General features: G+C 33.3%; 3 protein-coding genes across 4 annotated transcripts; all 3 read left to right on the top strand.

Annotated features, from left to right (window-relative positions):
• Positions 1–9535: 9535 nt before the first annotated feature.
• LOC124936018 (calcium sensing receptor, chloroplastic) lies at positions 9536–12234 on the top strand. The gene is made up of 6 exons (XM_047476468.1): positions 9536–9797; positions 9876–10121; positions 10257–10449; positions 11372–11513; positions 11587–11718; positions 11800–12234. The coding sequence occupies exons 1-6, from the start codon at positions 9585–9587 to the stop codon at positions 12029–12031; spliced, it is 1158 nt and encodes a 385-aa protein (XP_047332424.1). The 5' UTR covers positions 9536–9584; the 3' UTR covers positions 12032–12234.
• A 1528-nt stretch (positions 12235–13762) lies between these two features.
• Positions 13763–17223, top strand: LOC124936578 (protein CHAPERONE-LIKE PROTEIN OF POR1, chloroplastic). Of its 2 annotated transcripts, XM_047477086.1 has the most exons (5): positions 13763–14017; positions 14144–14229; positions 15531–15913; positions 16788–16864; positions 16951–17223. In XM_047477086.1, the coding sequence occupies exons 1-5, from the start codon at positions 13959–13961 to the stop codon at positions 17099–17101; spliced, it is 756 nt and encodes a 251-aa protein (XP_047333042.1). In that variant the 5' UTR covers positions 13763–13958; the 3' UTR covers positions 17102–17223. The 2 variants fall into 2 exon arrangements, with proteins under 2 accessions (XP_047333042.1, XP_047333041.1); XM_047477085.1 differs by having other exon boundaries at positions 13768–14017; positions 14147–14229; positions 16788–17223.
• A 1128-nt stretch (positions 17224–18351) lies between these two features.
• On the top strand, positions 18352–21562 carry LOC124934157 (enolase 1, chloroplastic). Its single transcript, XM_047474639.1, has 7 exons — positions 18352–18799; positions 19845–20152; positions 20306–20460; positions 20536–20853; positions 20951–21097; positions 21179–21229; positions 21314–21562. Exons 1-7 carry the CDS (start codon positions 18399–18401, stop codon positions 21377–21379), a joined length of 1446 nt encoding a protein of 481 aa, XP_047330595.1. The 5' UTR covers positions 18352–18398; the 3' UTR covers positions 21380–21562.
• The last annotated feature ends 3437 nt before the right edge of the window (positions 21563–24999 follow it).

The following is a 24999-nucleotide window of genomic DNA, read 5'->3' as shown; positions in this document are numbered from 1 at the left end:
AAAAAGTAATCAAAATTTAAATATTAGAGTCTTCACAATTTGGAAACTTTTTTTTTTTTTTAAGATAACTTTGTTTTAAAAAACTGAAAAATAATATTCAGTTTTTAATTATTAAAATTAGGAAACTATTATCAACCATAATCGTTTTAAATATGATTTTTTTTTTTGTCATTTCGATTATCTTTAATGAAGAAGACACTGTATCATTTTTTTTTTTCTTTTTTAAATGATAAAATAATTTTTTTTTAAATAAAACTTCAAAACATGATGTTAACAAAAATAAAATAAAAATAAAACATAACTATGGGTAATTTATCAAACTCAGAGATAAAATCTCGTTTTCGCCGAAATATAAAATTAGCTCAATTTCTAATATGATTCTAAAAAAATCAATATTAAGAGTACATAAAGTTATTTGTATATGTTTTCAAAGTTAAGGGGTTTAAATTAAATATTTCCAATTTTAGAATGGTCAATCAAACTAGTCTGTCAGTCAGTCTAGACGGAAAAGAGGATTCGTATAACAGAATAGGTGAGGGGCATTCTCGTCATTCCATCTTACACGTGGGCGAAAAATAAACCCTATCAATTCCGTTTAATAATTTTTAGAGAGAGAAAGATAATTTTTTCTCCATTTATATAAATTAAGTTGAGAAATGTTCTTCGTTTCGTTGCGCAATGATATTCTTCTTTCTTCTTGCTTAAATGCCTGCGATTTGTGTTCAAGTTCTGTAGTAATAAAGGTTAGAGAAGTTGTTAATTGAATTTGTTTTTGCATGATTTTATTTCCGTTCGTCGGTTTGAGATCACTGGAAGCAGCGGTTCATCGATCTGTTCTCTGAATTTATGCCGTAAAAATCTGCATAACAGGAAAGAATTGATCGATAAACCTCTGCATCCAGTGTGCTTACCTTGACTTAATAATGATAAGTTACGAATTCAGTTTTATTTTGATCTGACGATCTTTTTTGTTGAATGAATGAGTGATTAGAAGTCAAATCTGCAGTGGTTCATCGATCTGCTCTTTCTTTACGAGATCAGCTTCATTTTGATCGACGATCTGTTTTGTTGAAGTTCATACGTACATAACTCGAGTGTGTTTTTGATGATTAGAAATTTTCCTTGTTTTGGATCGATCTGTATTCATACAAAAGGTTTAGGGTTCTAGATTTGGATCATCATCATCTATATTCTATAGTGGTTTCCAAATCAGATTATTATTATTATCTTTTTTTTTTTTGATTGGTTATATAATTTTGTCTTATTTGTTGTTGATGAACAAATGGTCAAACAAAACAAATTGAAAAGGAAAACCCATTGTCAGTTTTCATTTTTTTTTTTTTCATCTTTTTTAGTGTTCAAAGTGGGGGATAAATGAAGGGCTTGTTTGAGGAAAGTTTTTTTTTAACTTTATTCTAAAAACTCATGTTTGGTAAAAATTATGAAAATTTTGGTTTTTAAAATTTGAATACTAATTTATCCTTTTAATTTAAAGGATATGGTGTAGGTGAAAGAACAATAGTTGAGAGAATATAAAATTAGAGAGTAATTTTGGTATTTAAATAATAAAATTATTTGATTTGATAATTAATAAAATGTTTGATTTTAAAGAAAAAAACTGAGTTTTATCTTAAAAACTTTTTATCAAACGAGTTCTAAAAGTACATTATATTTGCAAAAGGATTTTTTTTTTTAATTTGTTTTTATTTTATATATATAAATATTTTAAAAATAATAATAATTTTGTATGAGTTGTATAATAATTAATAAAACAGGATGAAGTGCATCTAATTTTATTTTATTATTTATTTCTTAATATCAATTATTGACCCAACATACTTTTGATTGTTATTTTAACACAACAAATTATTAACTTTTGATTGTTATTTTAACACAACAAATTATTAGCATGATGCATGTTTTTGACATATAATAATATTTTATTGATTTTGCTAATAATGGCTATTAGATACAATCTCTTTTTGTTATTTCGGTTTTCTTATTAAAATATTAAAAAATACATATATATATTTTTTAATTTAATCATCCAATTAATCAATTAATCTTTTATTTTTATAAAATTTAAATTATGATATTAAAATAATTCATCAATTAAAAATTTAAAACTCCCACCCCATCAATAAACAAGATTCATGGTGTGACAGTTTTTGGGTGATATTTTATTAGAAAATTTGTATGGTGGAAAATGCAAGGATAGATGATAGGTCAGCTTAATTAATTAATGTAGGGTTGTCCCTATCCTACTTACAATATATTATTGAAGTATTTAATAAACTACTGTGACATATTATTAATTTAAATATATATAAACATTTATCTAGTAAAGAATACGTGCTAGCAAAATTTTGAGTTTAATTTTTATTTAAAATATTTTAAATTAAGGTGAAGATTATGATGTAATTAGTCGTGTTAGTTTATTCAATTAATTAATTTAAACATTGATTCTTTTAAATAAAAATAATTAAAGATTTTGAGTTTTTATTATAATCAAAACCAAACAAGGATTAAAAATATTGAGCATCTCTCTTTTACCAGGTAATAATGTCTTATTCCCAAATAATTTGAGTAGAATATGAGTAATTAAAAAAAATAAGTTATTTAAGTAAATCATATTAAAATATAAAAATAATGATTTTTTCAAATTAAAAAAAAAATATTTTAATGGTGTTATTAATTATTTAATTGTATATCTATAAGATTAAATACTCATGTGTTTAAGATTAACTTAAAATGAACAATAAATTTTCTACTGTTTTGAATAAAGTGAGAATTACTGGTGTTTGATTGAAAATTTACTACATTATGAGTTTAAGTTATCAAGAATAAATAAAATTATAATATAACCAAATTTAGTAAAATATTTCATTCATTAAATAATGTATAATGATTAAACAGTGAGTTATTTATAAAAAAAAATTATACATTAAAATATAATATATTATATAAATATTAATATAAAATTATTATTTTTTAATTATGAATAACAAAAAATCATGACATCCGTTTGGATTAACCATGCTCATAAGACATAATTACTAGTTAATGCGTGTAGTCTCCATCAAGGTGATACACAGTTACTAGAAAAAGATGGGAAGAGAAGGTAGTTCTTCACCAGGAAGATGAAGAAATCAGGGTTGTGATAGAGAGGAGATGAGATAGAAGAAAGAGCTACTGCTCATAACATTCAACATGATCCATACGTGAGAAATCTATCTGAGTATATAGTGCTCAGAAGATTCTCTTAATTTGGTTACAAACTAACTGCTGAGGTGGCCTAACAAACTAGGGACCACTTTGTAAAATGATAAACAGTACAGGGAAATAAATGCAGAAAGGTAAAACAGAATAACCAAATGGTTATTTAAAAAGAAAGAAAAGATAATGTTGCTCTCCAGATCCAACGGCTTCAGCAGCTCCATGTGTAAGATTCTCAGCCCTTTGATATTTTTAATTGTGTCTTGTAACAATACCCTCTTCTTCAACACTTTGTTGACCTCAACGAAGTCTCACCGACATCTTCCTTGTCTGCCCCCATTCTAGGATTTTCTCAGGGTGTTCCATAGCCAGCGTCTCAGCATCCTCCCAGGAGTTTTCTTCTTCTTCTTTGCCTGACCATTTAACGAGCAACTGACGACGCCGAGTGCCTTCCTTCATCAAGTGTTTTTCAGCTCGAATTTCTTCCGGGATACAGTCTGGAACCACCAAACTAAGTATGTCTTCAATCCTGTTCGGTGTTCCATGATAACTTTTCAGTTGTGATATGTGGAAAACATTATGAATTTTAGCTTCCTGCCCTAGATCCAACCTGTAGGCTACTTCCCCAATTCGTTCTGTTATACGAAATGGACCAAAGAATTTGGGGGAAAGTTTGTGATATGTTTTCCTTACAGAAAGTTGTCGATATGGCTGAAGTTTAACAAGAACCCAATCTTCCACAGAAAACTTTGCTTCTGTTCGATGTTTATCATGAATCTGTTTCATTCTGTTTTGGGCTCTTTGCAAGTGAAACTTGAGCAATTGGAGGGTGGCTTCCCTATTCAACAAGGTGCGGTTTACTTCCTCAATTCGAGAATCTCCTGCTAGATAGGGTGTATGAATTGGGGGTTTATACCCATATATAGCTTCGAAAGGAGAAACCTGAGTGGCTGAGTGAAAGTTAGTGTTGTACCACCATTCCGCAAGGGGAAGCCATTGATCCCATTGATTCGGGCGTTGTCCTGCCATACAACGCAGATATGTTCCCAGACAGCGATTGACGACTTCCGTTTGACCATCAGATTGTGGGTGATAAGCTGAAGAAAGGGCTTGATGCACACCCTGCATTTTGAGGAACTCTCGCCAGAACATGCTAATAAAGATTTTGTCTCGGTCACTTATTATTGATAGCGGCATTCCATGGAGTTTGAAGACGTTGTCCAAGAACACTTCTGCAATCTTTTTAGCTGTGAAAGGATGGTGTAAACCCACGAAGTGTGCCATTTTGGATAAGCGATCAACCACCACAAAAATCACTGTTTTTCCCCCCTGCTTTAGGTAAGTGTTCTATGAAATCCATAGATATTGATTCCCAGAATTTATTAGGAATAGGCAGTAGTTGTAGAAGACCCTTTGGAGCCTGTGTTTCTCCTTTGTTTCTTTGACAAACATCGCATGATCGAATATATTCCCTAACATCTCGTGTCATTCCTGCCCAATAATATGCCAATTGCAGTTTTTTACAGGTGACAAGAGTACCTGAGTGACCACCAGTCGGGCTAGAATGCATTGCAGCAATGAGTATCGTTCGAAGCTCAGGATCATAGCCCACCACCAGCTTACCATTTTTCCTCAACGTACCATCTATTAAGGTAAATTCCTTATGAACTTCTTCATTTTCCTGGATTTCCTGAATGATCTTAATTAGATTAGGATCAGTGGCCCATGTTTCATTAATCCTCTGGATGACTGGTGAATGGTAAACTGAAATACCCGCACATTGCACTTCATTACCCCTTCTAGATAAAGCATCCGCAACTACATTATCTTTGCCACGTTTAAATTGTACTGTAAAGTCAAACCCGATCAGCTTGTAAAGCCACTTTTCTTGGGCGGGTGTTTGTACTCTTTGTTCCAGCAGATATTTGAGTGATTCATGATCTGTCTTAACTACGAATGGTTTGTATCGCAGGTAGGATCTCCACTTCTCGACAGCAAATGTGAGGGCTAACAACTCCCTTTCATACGTTGAAGAAGGACTGTTATCACTCGGAAGGGATCTGCTGATGAATGCAATAGGACGGTTTTCCTGCATTAGTACTGCTCCAATTCCACTTCCGCTAGCGTCTGTTTCAACTACAAAGGGAATAGCAAAATTAGGTAATGCTAGAACAGGAGGAGACATCATCAATTGCTTGAGGTGTTTAAAAGCCAGCCCTGCTTCTTCAGTCCAATTAAAATTCCCCTTTTTTAGCAAATCTGTTAATGGTTTTGCTATCAATCCATATTTTCGAATGAATCGACGATAATATCCCGTAAGACCCAAGAACCCTCTGAGTTGTTTAATCGTCGTAGGAGGTGGCCAGGTTTCCATAGCTTTCAGCTTTTCAGGGTCAGCTGCTACTCCCTCTTCACTTATGATATGTCCCAAATATGCTATCTGGATACATCCAAATTCACATTTTTCTCGGTTGAGAAACAGGGTGTTGGTTCTTAGAATCTCCAGAATTTGAGTAACATGCAGCATGCGATCTTCCCAAGTGCGGCTATATACCAGGATGTCATCAAAGAAGACCAATACGAACTTCCTCAAAAACGGTTTAAGAATAGAGTTCATCAGACTCTGAAAAGTGGATGGAGCATTAGTTAACCCAAAGGGCATTACCAGGAATTCATACAATCCTTCATGTGTGCGGAATGCTGTCTTGTGGCAGTCACTCGTTTTCATACGAATCTGATGATAGCCCAAACGCAAGTCGAGTTTCGAGAAGAATTTAGAACCATGAAGCTCCTCCAGTAACTCTTCGATGATGGGAATAGGAAATTTGTCCTTGACTGTAGCTGCATTTAGTTGGCGATAGTCAATACACAACCTCCAAGATAGATCTTTCTTTCTTACTAAGACAACTGGTGCGGCAAAAGCGCTATGACTATGTTGAATGATTCATTTTTCCAGCATTTCATCCAACATTGTCTCAATTTCGGTTTTTTGTAATGCAGGGTAACGATATGATCTTAAGCATATTGGTTCTGTACCTGCTTTCAAAAGGATTTGGTGATCATGGTCCCGGCCTGGTGGGAGTTCGGTGGGTTTCTGGAATAGGTCTTCAAACGAAGCCAAAATTCCAGCCAGGCCTTTAGGGGCCTCATGAAAACTCACAGCAGCAATCGCAAAGAATTGTCCTTCTTCATCAAGTGAGTTCCTTACTTGTACTAGTGCTGCCATATTTCCTTTTTGCAGTAGTTTAGGCAGTTTGTTACCCTCCATTATGTTGATATTTGTTTGATTAATTCCCTGCAGACATTTAATATTTCCTTCTCGTTCATAAGTCAATGTGAGTTTCTCAAAATTCCATGATGATGGCCCTAAGGTTATAAGCCATTCAATGCCCAAAACCACGTCATAACTGGACATAGGTAACACCCGCATGTCAGCTGTATATTCATCACCGTTCATGGTCCACTTCAAGTCTTGACAGCAACGGTCACTTACCAGGTTTGATCCATCAGCTACCTTTACTTGTAGAGCTTTAGTTGTAACAATAGGGTGGTGAATGTTTTTGAGAACCCTACTGCTAATAAAATTATGAGTAATACCAGTGTCTATGAGAATAACAACTGATAGTAGCCCAATTTTTCCCAGAATTCGCAGGGTTTGATAGTTCTTCGATCCAGACAAGGCATGGAGAGATATGGAAGGTTCTTCACAGTTCGGCGTGGACATAAGAGTATTCAGGTTAGCGGTTTCAGTTATTTCAGGTATGTTCTCACTTTCTCCCGTTTCATTCACTAGTATCATAAACAACTTGGCTTTACACTTGTGATTGGAATCGTATTTCTCATCACAAGTATAACAGAGACCTTTCTTCCTTCTATCATCAAGAACTTTAAGATCCATTTGTTGCATATACCTCTGTCTGGGATTTGGGTTAAAAGGGGAAGAGTAAGAGTAAGAGGGGTTAGGGTGATATGGTTTGGGATGATTAGACAAGGTAGGTTTCGGATAAGAGGGTGTGGGTAAGATTGGTGGACTAGGACTGTATAAGTAACCACTACTCATCAATGATTTGTAGGTGGCTTCTTGAACCTTGGCTACTGCCATAGCATCGTTTAGAGACTGAGGTTGCAACAGCCGTACCGAGTTAGCGATCTCTTCTCTAAGACCACTTAGATAGCAGTCTAATATATATTCATCCGGCATGTGTATAAGTTTCTGAGAAATAGTCATGTACCTTAGATTATAATCTTGAACAGTTTTGGTTTGTTTCAGATTCATCAGTTACCTGATTGGGGTATCACAAATCGATGGGCCAAATTGCTGAAGCAGCGACTGCTTGAGATTTAACCAAGTTAATGCTATTGTTTGATTTCTGGTTTGCAGAAACGACCCGTACCAGTTTCGAGCATCCCCCGAGAAGTGAATAGGAGCGATCTCCACCTTAGTTGCATCTGTGGTGCGATCGACTCTAAAGAACTGTTCTGCCGCTATAATCCAGCCTTCAACGTCCACTCCATCAAATTTAGGAAAATCAACTTTCGTGAGTCTTGTAGGCAGAACATACGGCCTATCTCTTGGCGCACCTGTTCGTGAAGACCCTGCACCATCTTCCGAACGATCACCGTTATCCTTAGTTGCCAAGGTATGTAATTGTTCTTCGATGTATCCGACTTTAGTCTCCATCCATTTACGTACTTACATTATCGTCTGGTTCATTGACTCTACCGATACACGCAGGGAATCGTTATCCGATTGATGCCTTGTTTCGACCATCGTGAAGATCGACTGCTCTGATACCAAATGATACACAGTTACTAGAAAAAGATGGGAAGAGAAGGTAGTTCTTCACCAGGAAGATGAAGAAATCAGGGTTGTGATAGAGAGGAGATGAGATAAAAGAAAGAGCTACTGCTCATAACATTCAACATGATCCATACGTGAGAAATCTATCTGAGTATATAGTGCTCAGAAGATTCTCTTAATTTGGTTACAAACTAACTGCTGAGGTGGCCTAACAAACTAGGGACCACTTTGTAAAATGATAAACAGTACAGAGAAATAAATGCAGAAAGGTAAAACAGAATAACCAAATGGTTATTTAAAAAGAAAGAAAAGATAATGTTGCTTTCCATTTCCAGATCCAACGGCTTCAGCAGCTCCACGTGTAAGATTCTCAGCCCTTTGATATTTTTAATTGTGTCTTGTAACACAAGGGTGACTTAATGTAAATGTAAATAGTCAACTTAACTTAAGAGATAAAAAAAATCATGAATTCAATTACTTTGATGAAAGCATGGAGTCATGAAAGCATGGTGTAATGCTAGTTTTTATTATTTAAAAATAAATAAAAATTAATAAGTGTATTAATATTTAATAGAATAATTTATTTTTTTATATAATATAATTTATTTTATTTTTATTTGATATATTTAATTTAATGTGTTTAATTTTAATTATATATTTTTTATATTTATAAATTTAAAGACAAAAAATGAATAGTTTTAAAAATAGGATGAAAAGAAAGATAATATAAAAGTTAATGAATGTTGTAAATCCAAACAAGAGTTCAATTTTTTTCTTACAATACTAAAAAAAAAAAATAGGCCTAATTATTAAGTGGGCTTCTTATTTCTCAATTTGAATTTCAAATCCTAAAATTTAGAGTTTTTTAAATTAAAGTTATACAAAAAAGGAAATTTTATCTTAATAATTTTAAACTCAGTTAATTTAATATTTATGTGATATTTAAAAATAAATAAATAAAAGATTATTCAATAATTTAATTACATAATTTCATCAAATTGAATATTTTAATTACTAATTTTTTAATATTATATCATTAAATTAATGACATAATTTCTTTTTCTATTTATTTATAAATATCAAGTTAACAAATTTAAAATTATTAAAAAAATATCATTTTATATTATTTTAACTATTTAAAATAACCTTAAATGATCAAGGAATCCCAATTTTACCATTCTATTCTAATATATATATATATATATATATATATATATATATATATATATATATATATATATATATATAATAATAATAATAATAATAATTTATGAAATGGTTCCCTGTCAATTATTACAGCATTTAGTATTATAAAAAGAAAAACAAAGGAAATACACAGTGGCACTGCCACGAATACATAGGGTCCCACAGTAATCAAAAAAGTGTCCACGTAATCACATATGATACAGTTCCATGTCACTTAAAAGAATCTGCAAATGCCACGTCGGACAATACATACCAATGAATTCCAAACATCACAAAACACCGTTCATTTCTAATCTTCCTCAAAGAATAAATCTTTCTTCTTTACCGATCTCAAGAAACAGAGAACTCTAAATCCTCTTCAATGGCGATTTCTCTAAGACCTTCCGCCATTTCCAGACCTTCTCTTCCTCCCCAACCCTCTTCTTCTCCATCTCCACTACCCAGAACTCAATTTAGACTCTCCCGCGTTTCCCTTCCCACTACAAGTCTATCTCTCTTAACTCTCCTCACTTCTCCTCATGAAGTGAAAGCTCTAAACATCTCTAAGGAAGAAATTGTCACATCTCTCACTCAAGTAAGCAAAACCCTTTTCGATTTTATTGTTTTTTTGAACAGGGTTCATTGAATTGATCCTGTTAAGCTGGAATTTTAGGTTGAAAAGACGGTTGATCAAGTTCTGGATACGGGTTCAGCGTTCTTTGATACTGCACAACGTGTTTTTCAAGCTTTTCAAGAGGCTGTGAAACCTGGGATTGATGTGGGTTTGCCGATTTTACAACAAGCTGGTGAACAGGCTGTGAAGATTGCTTCCCCTGCATTTTCTGAAGCTTCAAAGAAAGCTCAGGAGGCAATTCAGAGCTCCGGTATTGATACTGAGACTGTGATGAGTGCTGCCAAGGTTTGGTTTTCTCTGAATTGCATTGCATTGAATTGAATTGCATACCAAGTGTTTTGTGCTTTTATTTCCTATGAGATTTTGCAAATGAACCTGATCCTGATCCTTATCCTCCATTTTCTATGGTGTTGGCTACAGACTGTTGCGGGTGCGGCACAACAGACGTCGAAAGTAATTGATGTTGCCAAGCCAATAGCTTCGTCAACTATTGATACCATTTCAACAGCTGATCCTTCATCAATTGTTGTGGCTGGTGGAGTTTTATTCCTAGTTTACCTTGCCCTTCCTCCGGTTTGGTCTGCTATTTCTTTCGGTTTTCGTGGCTACAAAGGTAAATCTTTAAGGGTCTTGATATTTGTTAAGATAAAGATTGTTGAGTGTGTCTCATAGTTATGGTTGGGTAGTTGTGTCCCATATAAATAAGTAATTGTAATCTAAGTTTTGACTACACCTTGAATAATACAATGTGAACGGCCCTATAAATGATATGGGTATATAATTGGTCTAACATTGTTAAAATGAAATCTCTTGTTAGGTATAGCTCGTATATATATATATATATATATATATATATATATATATATATATATATATATATATATATATATATATATATATATGGTAATTAGGGTTTTGTAATTAGTGGTGTTGGAAACATGGGTAGTTTAGTTTTTGAGTCTTTATGCACTCATATTTATAAATAGAGACATTCGTCTAGTTTGGAAAAAGCGGCATAATTTCTTTAACATTTTTTTTTGTAAATGATCCGGGTGTCAAGACTCGAACTGACCTCGAGGAAATGAGTTATTAAACTCTACCACTAAGTTACGAGTCTCCACTAATAAGATACTAACTATTAATTGAATGAACATTGTCACACCAACTTATGCTAGGGAAGTTAACCCTAAACCTAATTTTTTTCTCTTGTAGTTGTAACACTTATGAAAAATCGTCGATAATATTTTTGGACATGGATATAGATACATTTGGTATAAATCATGGCACCTTTAAACACCTTCCAACAACGATCCAAGAGCAATTTTGTTATTGTCCACGCTTTTTTTTGTTTATTTTTATATCAGGATAGTGTTTTCATATGATATCATTGTGGGCAAATCTTTAGAATGGGCAACTCTAGCTGCATCATAATCTATATTGTTTAGATTTGTTTTTACTCTTCTTGTTTCATTCAACTTATACTTTATAATTGAGCTGCAAATTTGCTAATCAAATAATGAAGTTGCTTTCTCTAGGTGATCTTACTCCTGCTCAATCCCTTGATCTCCTATCAACATCAAATTACATCCTGATCGATATTAGAACAGAGAAAGATAAAGAAAAAGCAGGCATCCCTCGCGTCCCTCCAAGTGCTAAAAATAGAGTAATCTCAATCCCGTAAGTGTTTATTTTCGATTTTTAAGTTTACTAAAGTTGAAGTTTCATGTCTTGGTCTCATTTGTGTGATCAGGTTGGAAGAGCTGCCAAACAAGATAAAAAGCCTTGTTAGAAATTCGAAGAAAGTGCAATCAGAAATAGCAGCATTGAAGATTTCATACTTGAAGAAAGTGAACAAAGGATCAAAGATTGTGATATTGGATTCGTGAGTCTTCTATTAAGTTTCGTATCGTTGTATAATGATGTTGGAATTCAAATTATGGTTGTTGAATTGTTTTTAAATCAGGTATTCGGATGAAGCTAAAACAGTTGCAAAGACTCTAACGAGTTTGGGATTCAAGAATAGTTGGATTGTTGCAGATGGATTCTCGGGAAGGAATGGTTGGCTGCAAAGTCGATTGGGGACAGATTCGTATAAGTTTTCGTTTGCGGAAATCATATCTCCATCTAGAATTCTTTCGGGAGGAGGGACACAACGTATTGGCACGACCAGACTTCTTCGCGGGGGCTCAGACTAGTAATAATTTGACCATTTTGATGTAAAACCATTATATGTTGGCTTATTAGCTTTAGGAATTTCTGAAAAAGTTCACATTTTTATTCTTTTGTGTGCTAGTGTTTTTATTTGATCATGTAATTTTAATGTTATCTTGTAACTGTTGTGTATTTTTTTAATGGGTGAGAGTGAATCAGATGTCTAAAGTTTATTCATCTGCAAATTGAGACTCCAAATTTAAGTAGGTTACTCTCATGTCTGTCTTAAACTCTTAATTAGTTTGCACATTTAATCATTTATTAATAGAAAGTTGTTTTACAATTAATGTAATTTGTTTATTCTTAAAATGTGAATAATAATAAATTAAGCACTCAAATAAAACAAGAAACATAGTAGAAGATGGGTTTAACCCATTTCTCCAACCCGAACTCAACCAGATATCTTCTTCCTTTAAGAGTGTGGGTATATTGATTTTTGCACAGATGACAATTATAAATTGTTCTGCGGTTTCTTATCTAAATTGTCTCGTTATAACATTTTTTTTGTTTGATCGATGATGGAGTGGGTAGGATATTTGTGTCCTCGATTTCACCTAAATTCTGCCTTGAATATTAATAAACATAATTAAATATATAATATTACTAATATATTTATTTATTTTTTATATTTTATAAAAATCTAAAATTTATTTTTTATTTTTTTTTATTAAAATTTGTCTAACTTTTATTAAATAAAAGAATGCAAAAAGAGTTAATAATTATATAAATAAAAATAAAAATAAACAGAAAACAAAACAAGGTAAAAGACTATGTTATGCAGATAAAGTCAAATTTATTTTTTTATAATAATATAAATTTTTAGTAAAAATTCGTATATATAATTTTATTAGTTTTTATTTTTTCAGAAATTATGGAATAACGGTATAGCATGGATTCCTTGAAATCGAATGGAATGATGGTATAAACGGATCTAGAAATTCAAATTAAGCGGATTTAAGAAAAATTTAGGATGAGCTTAACAAAAATAAATAAATAATTATTAATAAAATAATTAAAAAAATAAATTTTACCCATTTACTACAAATTAGAGAAAAAATAGTAAATAAATTTAAAATTTTAAGAAATTAGAAATTATGTTACATTTATATAATAATAATTTTTTTTACTAGGGAATGACAGTAAAAAATAATTTTTTAAGATGAATGGGGCATAATAAATGTAGGTTAAGGATGACAATTTGAAATCGTCCCGCGGTAATCGAACCAAATTTTTTCATTTGGGACAGTTTTTTTCCGAAACCGAAAGGGGTGGGGCGAGGATAGTATTTGTGTTCCCACCCCGTCTGGATCTCACCCGATTCTGCCCCAAATTATAAACACATGTATATTTATTTATTAATTATATTTTAGAAGAGTGGTAAGTTTATTATTTTATAATAATATAAAATTTTAATATATTACAAAATCTTTATATAATTTTATCATATAATTATTTTATAAACGGTGCATCGCGGGAATTTTTCAAAGCCGAATGAAGCGGAAATTTTATTAAAAAAATCGCGAAATAAAAACGGAACCGGAATCAAGATGATAAATGCATTCCAGTCCCGAACCGCCCAATTATCCTCGTTTCCTGCCCTTACCATCCCTAAATCCTAATTTTAGACCGCAATAATCTGTCTTTAGATATAATCCAAACAAGTCCTAACAAGCAGCAGAAAAATAAAGATTATTTTTTCATTACTATATCATCTATTTTTGTAGCCCTATCTCCCCTTTTCCTTTCTTCTCACCCTCTAGTCTCTACCAGAGTGGTTCCATCCTCGCCGTTGACGACGACGCCGTCCGGCGGCTGGTCTGGACTCTGACTGCCGTCTCCGACCTGGTAATGATACTCCTAGCTATAAGAACTTAATTTACTCTCCTTGCCGCACTTCTTTCACCGTACAAGATGACGACCGTTTTACTATCAATCCCTAATCCCTCTTCTTCTTTCCTCGGGAAGAAACTGTGAGTCTCTCTCTCTTTCTCTCTTTGAAGCGTGTATAGTATGGATATAGATTCCTTTCGTAATTCGCTAGTCGATAGTTCTTATGCATTTGAGTTCTTTTGAATTGTTTAATTTTTCTGATGCAGTAGTGGCCGTGATTTCACCAAGAGGTCTCAAGTGTCCACAGTTGTGTCTACGCGTCCTAAATGTGCCGTGGATACACCTTATGGAGGTATTAATTATTCACTGTTTGTGCAAAATGTAGAAATTGTTCATCATTTCACCAAAAGAAAGTGTTGTCCATCTGAGCTAAAGAGTTTGTCTTGTTTGAATAAAAATATACTGTTTATACTATTTTTATTGGCAGAGTCCTGCAATTGATGATGAATAGCAAGATTATTCATCCTCTTGGATGTTGATCAGCAATATGCAATTATTGTTGTTGTCCACTAGGTTTTCTGAAATAATAGTATAATTTGAAACATGTGTTTGAACTACTAACCTGCTGTCTGTTCCTGTTTTGACTGGAACCTGATGTGTAGTCCTCATATGGACTGTCTTTTATGTATGTATTTACTAGTCGAACTTCTTTATCATACTTTTTTAATATGAGAACCTTGTAGAAGTTGAATGTTAAAGCATGTCTTATTAGCCATATGGGTTGTCTGACTGAAGCTAGTGATGCCATTTTGCTGCTCCTAGATATCTTTTATATTAAAGGCGGACATGCCTATAATACTACAAGAATGATTTATTTGTAGTTTTCTCAAGTAAATGAGGTTGGGTTACTAACCCAGTACCTATACCAGTTCTGACTTTTCGTTCATCCACACTCAACATAAAAGTCACATTGACCATGTGGAAAAACCAAACAAGTCAGTATTTAGTCATGACCTCAGATATCATGAGTTAATCAATTAGTGAGGTCAAAAAATGGAACTAAGAGCTCCCATAAAAGAGAACTCATTTCTCCAAATAAAGATTCTCAAATGGGCTCTGATCAACATGAAAGTTGTTAACTTCTTTGCATAGGTTGAGCCACAATCATGTCCTTGCTTTGTTCCTTTCAGTTTACTGCCCTCATAGTTGATTCCACAATGAAGTCTCAATTCTCCTTATTGAGCTTAAATTTGATGATTTCCAATTTTATTTTCTTTGTGCTCCAATCTTGCTCAGAAGAATTGGAAACAGAGACCATGAGTCCCACTGAGAGGAGCTTTCCTTCTGTTTGTAGATGTTTACTAAAATCATACTTTCGTTTTACGTTTTTTGATTTTTTCTTGAGATTCATTTCCTTGTGTTCAGTTTAGCCAATCCAGTATTTGTGACTATTGAATGTTAGACTACTTCCTGTTGCAAATTTTTTTTCCTAACAAGCCCATAACATCTGGTTTTCTGTTCCTTACATTATGGTATATGTTCTTCTTTCATGGTCTAGTTTTCTGTTGCTTTTTGGTCACATTTTCTGCAATTTGTCCAATGTTGGTCCGTGAAGATGCATAAGATTTTTTTTTGCTTTGTTTGTTTTCACAGGAAATATTCCGGTATTCCCTCGAGTTAATGTGTGGAATCCTTACAAACGCCTTGGTATACCCATTGATGCTTCAGAAGAAGAAGTTTGGGGTTCTCGCAATTTCCTACTAGATCAATATGGCTCACATGAAAGAAGTGCAGAATCAATAGAAGCTGCTTTTGAAAAATTATTAATGACCAGTTTCGTAAGTAGAAGGAAATCAAAAATCAATCTGAAAAGCAAATTAAAAAAGAAAGTTGAGGAATCTCCACCTTGGGTTAAGAATTTGCTCAGCTTCGTGGAACTTCCCCCAACCGTTATCATTCTTCGAAGGTTGTTTCTCTTTGCATTTATGGCTGGCTGGAGCATCATGAACTCCGCAGAGACTGGACCTGCTTTCCAGGTTTGCGATTTACATGATTACTTTTAGATTATATGTTGGTTGCTAAAAAGAATGTTTTCTGTTAACACGATATCTGGATTGGCCGTCTTAATAAGCTTCGTACCTTTTTCATAACATTAGCATTTCTCTTGCATGACAAAATGCATGACAAAGAAAACCCTAAACACAGACAAAATGCATACTAGTATTTCTTATGGCAGCCATTACTTGACACCAGATAAGACCATTGTGCAATTTCGTTTCTCTTCATTGAGTGATTATGTAATCTTAGAATTTCTTCTTTTTCCCACAACTTGGAACTTGATTAGATTTTCCCAACTCTTTATTTCAGTAGCTTTGTCAACTCCACCATTAGAAAGTAGAAACCAACACAAAGCTCATCGGGACAAGTTGTACTAATAATGAAAAAAATTACAGAATTTTTAATGAGATACGGAACATGATCATTCTCATTTTCTATAAACAAAAATATACATCATAATTTTTGTCAGTTGAATACAAAAGTAGCGTGATACTAGCCTAATCAGCCACATTGCTAACTACATGTGTTATGGATAACATCTAATTAAGATTCAATCCTCATTCTTTGCATAACGTCAAGCTGGTGAAGTTGTTTGGACTCTGCTTCCACACCCTACACTGAATTATCACATTTTAGTATATGTATTTTCATACTTTATCATCTCGCTTTTTTGTCTTATTGAAATGTCTAGCATTTGGTTCCTGTCATATCTCATAGATTATTGTTTGTGGAAAACATTATGACTTGAATATGATTTATTTATGACATTGAAATATTTTCGATTCAAAATAAGCTTATACTATTATTTTGTTGTTGACCAACTTTTTTGTGTGCTATTGTTTCATCATTCAGGTAGCCATTTCATTAGCAGCTTGCATATACTTTCTAAATGACAAGACAAAGAGTATAGCTAGAGCTTCCATTATCGGGTTTGTTTACATACCTACTTTTTGTTTTCATTTTCCACGACAACGTTGTAAATAGAAGTATAATGGTCTTCATTAATGATTGGCAGATTTGGATCTCTGGTGGCTGGTTGGGTTTGCGGTTCTTTCTTGGTACCTATGGTTCCTTCGGCCTTGCTCAATCCAACTTGGACCCTTGAGCTCCTCACTTCTCTAGTTGCATTTACTTCCTTATTTCTTGGTTGCACATTCCTCAAATGATATATTTCTGTCCAAGTGTACTCCCTATTTTCTTTGATTTTTGCGTCTTTTGTGATGAAAACGCTAGTGTAACTGAGATAGTAATAATACTTTCGGTCTTACAAAGTAGTCCGCGTTTTCTCAACATAGTATTTATTGATGGTTCTTTGTGACTAAACATTTAATCTTATGGGGTTGATAAAGCTCTATTATTTGGGGACCATAATCAAATGAGTGAATCCTACTATTGGGTTTGCGTATGTAATGGTACCTAACTACCGTTCTTGATAACCCAATGTTTTTTTGTTATAATCTCTTGTTGAGAAATTAATTTTTAGGAACCCATAAAATTGAATTAATCAAACTAAATCATAAATTTAGTTTGACTATTTGGTTATGATATTTTTTTTTTTTGTGTGTAAAAAGTAAAAATCAAATATTGGATTATGCTTTATTTTGTTTTGACAACTATATATTTTTTTATTAATTTCTCATAATATTTTTTTTTGTATGATAAAGAATTAATTCATATTAAATTTTAAAAAAAATTATATATTAAAACTTAATTAATAAATAAATACATATAACGCAACGAATCAATGAACCAAATATTTTTAACCGATTATTGATAAACAACATAAAAAAAGCTTATTAAGTTAGAAATCCATACAAATCATTAGAGGATAAATGTGAGAAATTCTTCATACAAAAGATCAAATTCAATAATTTTTTATTGAAAAAATGAAAAATAACTCTATATTGGATAATTTTATCTCATTTATTACTAAGGAGAGTACAAATACGAACTTGAGAAATGATCACCAATAAAAGAATATTCGTAACAAACGACCCAACAACAATTACGATTATAAAAATTTGAGACAAAAAATCATTCCAACTAAATACGATTTTGAACCGAACAAAATATAACCCAGATTCAAATATAAGTAACGAAAATAAAATCGAAATAGTCTCCGACCGAACTTCTTTAAATTTTATTTTTCGAGAGAAAAAACAAAAAATAATATTTGCATAAACTAGACTAGACATTGACACCTAACAAACTCTCTCTCTCACACACAAACACACACACACTATAGTATAACGTCTTCAACAACCTCCAAAGGTTCTTTAGAAATTCAACTTCTCTTGCTTTCATCGACCCTTTGACGGATTTCCCTATTACCAACCTTTCTCTCTCTCTTTATACACATATATATATATATATATATATATATATATATATATATATATTCTCTCTACCACCTAAACCCTAATTTCAACACTCTTTCTCTCTCTTCTCAACTTCCTACTTTCAATGGCATTAGCACCATCTCACCTCTCTAAACCATTCTCTCCCACTCTCAAACCACCATCATCATCCCGACTAATCCCTTCCAACTTCCGTCCATTGAAAATCCGAAGCTCCGTTGCCGTCGCGCCGTCATCAACCTCCGTAACAACATCGAAGGAATACAAGGTGAAGTTTGTCAAGGCGAGGCAGATCATTGATAGCAGAGGAAATCCGACGGTCGAGGTTGATCTTGTTACTGATGATCTATACCGATCGGCTGTTCCGAGTGGAGCTTCTACTGGGATCTATGAAGCGCTTGAGCTTAGAGATGGCGATAAGAATGTTTATGGAGGGAAAAGTGTTCTTAAAGCTGTTAGAAATATTAATGAAGTGTTGGGACCAAAGCTTATCGGTATCGATGTCAGGTGAATGAAGTGTTTGACTATGCCGCCTCTCCTTGTTTATACATGCAGAATGATATGTTTCTGATTTCTTCAAATTGGTGGAGTTATTGATTTCTTGATTATGATTGTTAATCTGTTAGAAAATAGATTATTTCATGTAATGCATTGTTCATAGATTCATATATGATTTGATATAGATTTGGAGAGTGAACGTTTAGGTAATTGTTTCAGATTCACGATTAGCTTTAGGGAAATGAGAAATAGATCTGTGAAGATTAGAATTGATTATTAAGGAAATTGATCTAGTCTTTGTTTGTGGATCTGGCTTTTGATGAACCTATGGTCTTGATTGAGTGCTGAGATTATAGCAGTTCTTGGATTATGTAAAGTTTAGTGCAATTTCTAGTGAAAAAATTATTGTCTTATATAGACTATTCAAGTCTGCATTTGAATGAAGACATCATCTTCCAATGTTTGTCGTCAAGAACACTAAAAGAGATTCTCTCAAGGTGGCATGTCTTAGAGTATTCTCTCTTTTTCGGTTTGGATGTTTAGATACCTCAATATATATATATTTTTATTTGTTTGAGCTATGGTTTTTCATGTCAAAGGTGCCTTATGATAGAATTCTTGGATTATGTAAAATTTAGTTCAATTTCTAGTGAAAAAAGGATGGGCATAGAGACAAGGATATAGACTATTCAAGTCTACATTTGAAAGAAGAAATCATCTTCCAAATTGTCAAGAACAGTAAAAGAGATTCTCTCGGGGTGGCATGTCTTAGAGTATTCTCTCTTTTTCGGTTTGGATGTTTAGATCCGTCAATATCTTTTTTTGGTTTATTTTTTTGAGCTATGGTTTTTCATGTCAAAGGTGCCTTATGAAAGAATTCTGCCTATTTTTAGGCTGTTTTGATTGTATTGTGTTTGGGGTCAAGTTTCTTCGTGATTTGTTTATCAATGGACTATATATATAAGTAAAGGTTATGTTGATCAATTTGAAGTAACAGTTTTATTAAAGGGTAATCTCATGACAAGCTTTATGCGTTTTCTAATGATTTCATTAGGAATCAAGCTGATGTGGATGCAGTCATGTTGGAAATTGATGGAACTCCAAATAAATCACAACTGGGAGCAAATGCAATTCTAGGTGTTTCTTTGAGTGTATGTAGAGCTGGAGCCGGGGCAAAAGGAGTTCCACTCTACAAACACATACAAGAAATCTCAGGGACAAAGGAACTGGTTATGCCCGTTCCAGCATTCAATGTGATAAACGGAGGCAGTCACGCTGGCAACAATCTCGCCATGCAAGAGTTCATGATCCTTCCTGTTGGGGCGACTTCATTTTCTGAGGCACTTCAAATGGGTAGTGAAGGTAAGAAAGTGAAATGAAGGGGTTATTTTAGTTGCTGCATTTGACAGAATAAGTGATTGACGATGTGAGGATGGTTTTATTTGAATTAAATTCAAATAATCCCTCAATCATACAAGCTCTAACTGATTTTAATCCCGATGTTTGGTGGAATAGTTTATCACACCTTGAAGGGAATCATCAAGGCAAAGTATGGACAAGATGCATGTAACGTTGGAGATGAAGGTGGTTTTGCTCCAAATGTGCAGGATAATAGAGAAGGATTGGTTTTGCTAATGGATGCAATTGAAAAGGCTGGCTATACAGGAAAGGTATATAGCATCCACTCTGCTATTCCAAATTTATTTCATTATTCCACAAGCTGATAACTGTCCATCTATGCACAGATTAAAATAGGAATGGATGTAGCAGCGTCCGAGTTCTTAACCAAGGAAGGACACTACGATCTGAATTTCAAAAAGCAGCCAAATGACGGAGCAGATGTGCTTACTGCACAGAGTCTCCGTGATCTTTACAAAGAATTTGTGAAAGATTTCCCAATCGTATCCATCGAAGATCCATTTGACCAAGATGATTGGAGTTCATGGGTTTCTTTGCAATCTTCTGTTGATATTCAAATTGTCGGTGACGACTTGCTGGTCACAAACCCTACGAGAATAGCTGAAGCAATTAAGAAGAAAGCCTGCAATGCTTTGCTCTTAAAGGTATATGATTTGATACGTTTTCACTCAAATCAAATCGGTTTAGTCTTATTTGAATTCTGACTAACTTGGCCAAATTGAATGGGGGAACCCTGAACAGGTTAACCAGATTGGTTCTGTAACTGAATCAATTCAAGCGGCTTTAGACTCCAAAGCCGCTGGATGGGGTGTGATGGTCAGTCACAGAAGTGGTGAAACCGAGGATAACTTCATTGCAGACCTTTCTGTTGGTTTGGCTAGTGGACAGGTTTCGCCAAACAGTTTTTTCTTATTTTTAAACCAAACTTATTAATTGTTCCTAACTCTTTTGTATCTTTTTTTGTGATAGATCAAGACAGGAGCACCTTGCAGAAGTGAACGGTTAGCCAAGTATAATCAGGTAAGATAGATAGATGAATGCAAAGTAGCAAAGTTTACCACGGGATCAATTTATAAACGAATTTTGTTATGTTTCATTTTTCAGCTGGTGCGTATCGAAGAGGAACTTGGAAATGTGCGTTATGCAGGCGAAGCATTCAGATCTCTTTAATGGGTGAGGATTGAATAGATGATCAAAGTGTTATGTTTTTGTTGTAATAAGAAATAATGCCCTCATTAGTGACAGTTTGTTGTAAGTAAAGCTAAATGCTTGGCTTGGCTTGGCTTTGACATGTCAGTTGGCAGGACTCTTCTACCAAATATATTTTATAGACCAAATTCTCATTTTTCTTCATTGTTGTTTTTTCAGTGTTTTTTTTTTTTTTTTTTTTTTCTAAGAGTATTATTAGTTTTTTGGGAGAGTATTCAATTCAATCAATGTCTGCATGGTGTTAAATTATTTTTTTAGTTATGGTTCGGCTTATATATTGAAATAAATCATTAAATTGTTGAAGTGGGTCTGAACAAATCTCAAAATGTCTACAATAAAATAAAATTGAATTAGAGCTTGTTTGATCTTTTAGAGATTTTTAGGTTTTATTTGGATTTTTGGTCAATATTTTTTAAAACTAGTTTTTTAAAGTTTACTACCATTTTATGCTCTAAATAGATTACATTAAAATATTAAATAAATAATATTTTGATAAATAAAAAGAGTGACGAGTAATCTGTCGAATTTAATTTTAAAAATAAAAATTGGTTTAGAACAATTCGATTTAGTTTTGGCTATTTTAGATTTTTTGTTTACTAGCCTTATAAATTCTCCTAGTTGCATGTTATTTATTATTAGAAAGAAAGAAGAAAAAAGACAAAGACTTCAACAAACAATAGCTTATGAATTACTTAATTAGTCCATACAAAAAGAAAAGAAGAAGAAATTAAAGACAAAAACCAGATCCGCCATGAATCCGCCTAACCATATCTCCATGATTGGAAGTGGAAGAGATCATCATCATCATCATCCAGCAGGGCCTTCATAATTAGCATTCCATTTTCAAATCCTCTTCAGCCATCTCCTTGTAGTATTCAGAGGCAGGCAGAGATGGTGGTGATCTCTTTCTCAGCGATTTTGTCCTCCCTCTTGATCAGCAACCACAATCTGTCCATTAAGTCCGCCGCCGCAGTATGCCGCCTTTCTAACCTTTCTAGCCAAAGAAGCCGCCTTCTGAACAGCAATCAGGGACTTATTCCCTTCTCGAGTTTTCAACCAAGCGCAGTACTTAAAGAACATCTTAATAGTCACCTCCTCAGGTGTTTTCAGGCGACCGGCGGCAACGGCTTCGCTCAACAAAGCTGATCGGATTTGTGGGTCAGTAATGGAAGTGAAGACCTTGATCCCCTTTATGAATCTCTTCACGATGAAGTTGAAGTTGTTGATGTTCTTGATAGTCCAGGTCTCGATCGGGTAATTGTGGGTGGCAAGAGGGGCTAAGGCGGCGGCAAGATCAGCAGCAAGATTAGGGTTTTTGCCCGGAATGTAGATAGAAGAAGAAGAAGAACCAGACATTGCTGAAAGACACTGTGATTATTATTAGAAATAGAGAGAGAGGAGGAAGAGGAAGGCTTCTCTGTAATAAATACATGTTATAGTATCTGGCTTTTCGTATAGCCAAGTAAAATAAATACAAAAGTAAATTCCAAAGAAGTTCAAAAGTTTTTTATTTTATTTTTTCTAGCACAGATTTGAGTTTTTGTTTCAGTTTCTTCATTATCAATTTTTGTAATTCAAATAATATTCTCTATTATTTAATGGATCGATTTGAGTGGTGATCATTATTCATAGTTGTATGTTCGTCACATTTAATTAGTTCCATGGAGGAATTTAGGATTTGAAGATAGCCTAAGTTTTAATTTTGTTTTTGGAGTGGGTTTGGAAAATTAAGTTAGTATATTTCATTCCATAGTTATATTAAAAAAGTTGTGAAATTAGTGTGTAATTTCACTTTTTATTTTATTTATTTGAACCCACCTTAATTCTAGTGTAGATCCATTTTAATGTTCATTTTACTCTATTCAACCTCATCAATCAATAACTCAAAAATGATATGATTGTATATTTTTTTTTATTAAAAAGTTTTTTTTTATAAATTATTTATACAATTTGATATATCATCAATTATTTATTTTGTAGATTTTGTTTATTATTAATTCATTTTTATACATAATAAATAATTGCATATAAAAAACTTAAGTATAATTTTTTAAAACAATTAAAAGATATCAACAAAGACAAAATTATTATGACCAAAACCTACAAAATTATACATTATAACATTATCTTCTCGGGTTATTGATGTATAATCAAAATTTACAAGCAATATAGTATAAAAGCAAATTGTAAGCCAAAAAAACTGAATTCAATTTTTATGCAACTCTGTTTTCTCACATCTCATGTTCGACTTTGTTTTCAATTTGTGAGGTTTGCAATTTTCTCTGTAAATTTGATAACATTTTGCGATTTCTCTAAAACAATTGCAAATTTCATGTGAAGAGAACCCGAGGTTTAAACAGAAAGGAAAGGATAGCCCGTTGAAGATTCCTTTTGTTCCTTGTCAGTTCACCTGTATATTTTAAATACGACTGTTTTGCTCCTTCTTGTGAAGACAGAGAATCCTTTACGACTTAAAAACTCATTACAAATTTACAATCTTTCTGTTTTTTTTTATGATAATCAAAATTCATTAACCAATTTAATCTACTTTCAAACCCTAAACCCAAAACTCAAAAATTACCGTCCAAAAACTCCCTATGCCCTAAACTTAAGTCCTATGCCTCAAAATCCAAATTGTTATTGATGAACTAATGAACCTTAGTCTTAGTTTTTAAAATAGCTAATATATTAACTATAAATAAGGACATAATTTATGTGGTGTTTGAATCACATTTCTTCCCAAAGATGTAGATAATGTTGTTGGATTAATTAGAATGTAGGATTACTATTAAGTAACTTGAAATAAGAAATAATGCCTCATTAGTCAGAGGTGACAGGCATATAACCTGTAGATTTTGGAAGGATGGTTGTTTTTTTTATCAAAAGATATTAGCTTGGAAATTGAAATAGTGAATGAAAGCTTAAAGGGTACACTTCCAGACGATCAAGTTTGTTGATGTGCTGCTTCCTGGTCTACTCTCTTCCGTTTATTCGTCCGATCAATAGCCCGTTGAGTAGCTCTAGCCTTATGTTCTTGTCGTTCCTCAGCAGTCACCGAACCCATTAAATCCAAGATGTATTCCATATAATTAGCCTGCCTGCGATCACACACACTTTTATAAGCCTCCACACATCCCATGGTGAAATCATCATTAACCATCATCTTCTCATAATCAGCTGCAGGGGCAAACTCATCAGCCAAAGATTCCAATTCCTTCTCCATATCTTTCTCAGCCCAAACCATCCTCCTGTGAATCTTGCCAATTTTCTCATCATAAACAGCCTTAATCTCCTTCCTCTTATTGTTATACTTGCACGCAGTAATATAAATGCCACCAAAAGTCATGTTCTCATAATCAACTTCAGGATCAAACTCATCAGCCAACAGTTTCAATTCCTCTTCCATATCTTTTTCAGCCAGAACCAGCTTTTTACGAATCTTGTCAATTTTCTCATCATAAACAGCCTTAATCGTCTTCCTCTTACTGTTATACCTGAAAGAAGTAATCAACATACCCTCAATAGCCATATTCATCGTGGCTGCGTCCTTGTCAATGGAAAACAGGGTCTTGACCCCTTCT

Source organism: Impatiens glandulifera, chromosome 4 (genome assembly GCF_907164915.1).
Source record: "Impatiens glandulifera chromosome 4, dImpGla2.1, whole genome shotgun sequence".
In the NCBI taxonomy this organism is placed as follows: Eukaryota; Viridiplantae; Streptophyta; class Magnoliopsida; order Ericales; family Balsaminaceae; genus Impatiens; species Impatiens glandulifera.
The sequence above is the reverse complement of the archived record's forward strand: the minus strand, read 5'-3'. Positions and strand labels throughout refer to the sequence as shown.

Coding starts and splice junctions, on each gene's coding strand:
- LOC124936578 (XM_047477086.1), top strand. CDS start 13,959: ATGACGACCGTTTTACTATCAATCCCTAATCCCTCTTCTTCTTTCCTC. Junction 14,230..15,530: donor CGTGGATACACCTTATGGAG/GTATTAATTATT, acceptor TTGTTTTCACAG/GAAATATTCCGGTATTCCCT. Junction 16,865..16,950: donor GCTAGAGCTTCCATTATCGG/GTTTGTTTACAT, acceptor AATGATTGGCAG/ATTTGGATCTCTGGTGGCTG.
- LOC124934157 (XM_047474639.1), top strand. CDS start 18,399: ATGGCATTAGCACCATCTCACCTCTCTAAACCATTCTCTCCCACTCTC. Junction 20,854..20,950: donor GCAATGCTTTGCTCTTAAAG/GTATATGATTTG, acceptor AACCCTGAACAG/GTTAACCAGATTGGTTCTGT. Junction 21,098..21,178: donor TTGGTTTGGCTAGTGGACAG/GTTTCGCCAAAC, acceptor TTTTTGTGATAG/ATCAAGACAGGAGCACCTTG.
- LOC124936018 (XM_047476468.1), top strand. CDS start 9,585: ATGGCGATTTCTCTAAGACCTTCCGCCATTTCCAGACCTTCTCTTCCT. Junction 10,450..11,371: donor CGGTTTTCGTGGCTACAAAG/GTAAATCTTTAA, acceptor TGCTTTCTCTAG/GTGATCTTACTCCTGCTCAA. Junction 11,719..11,799: donor AAGATTGTGATATTGGATTC/GTGAGTCTTCTA, acceptor TTTTTAAATCAG/GTATTCGGATGAAGCTAAAA.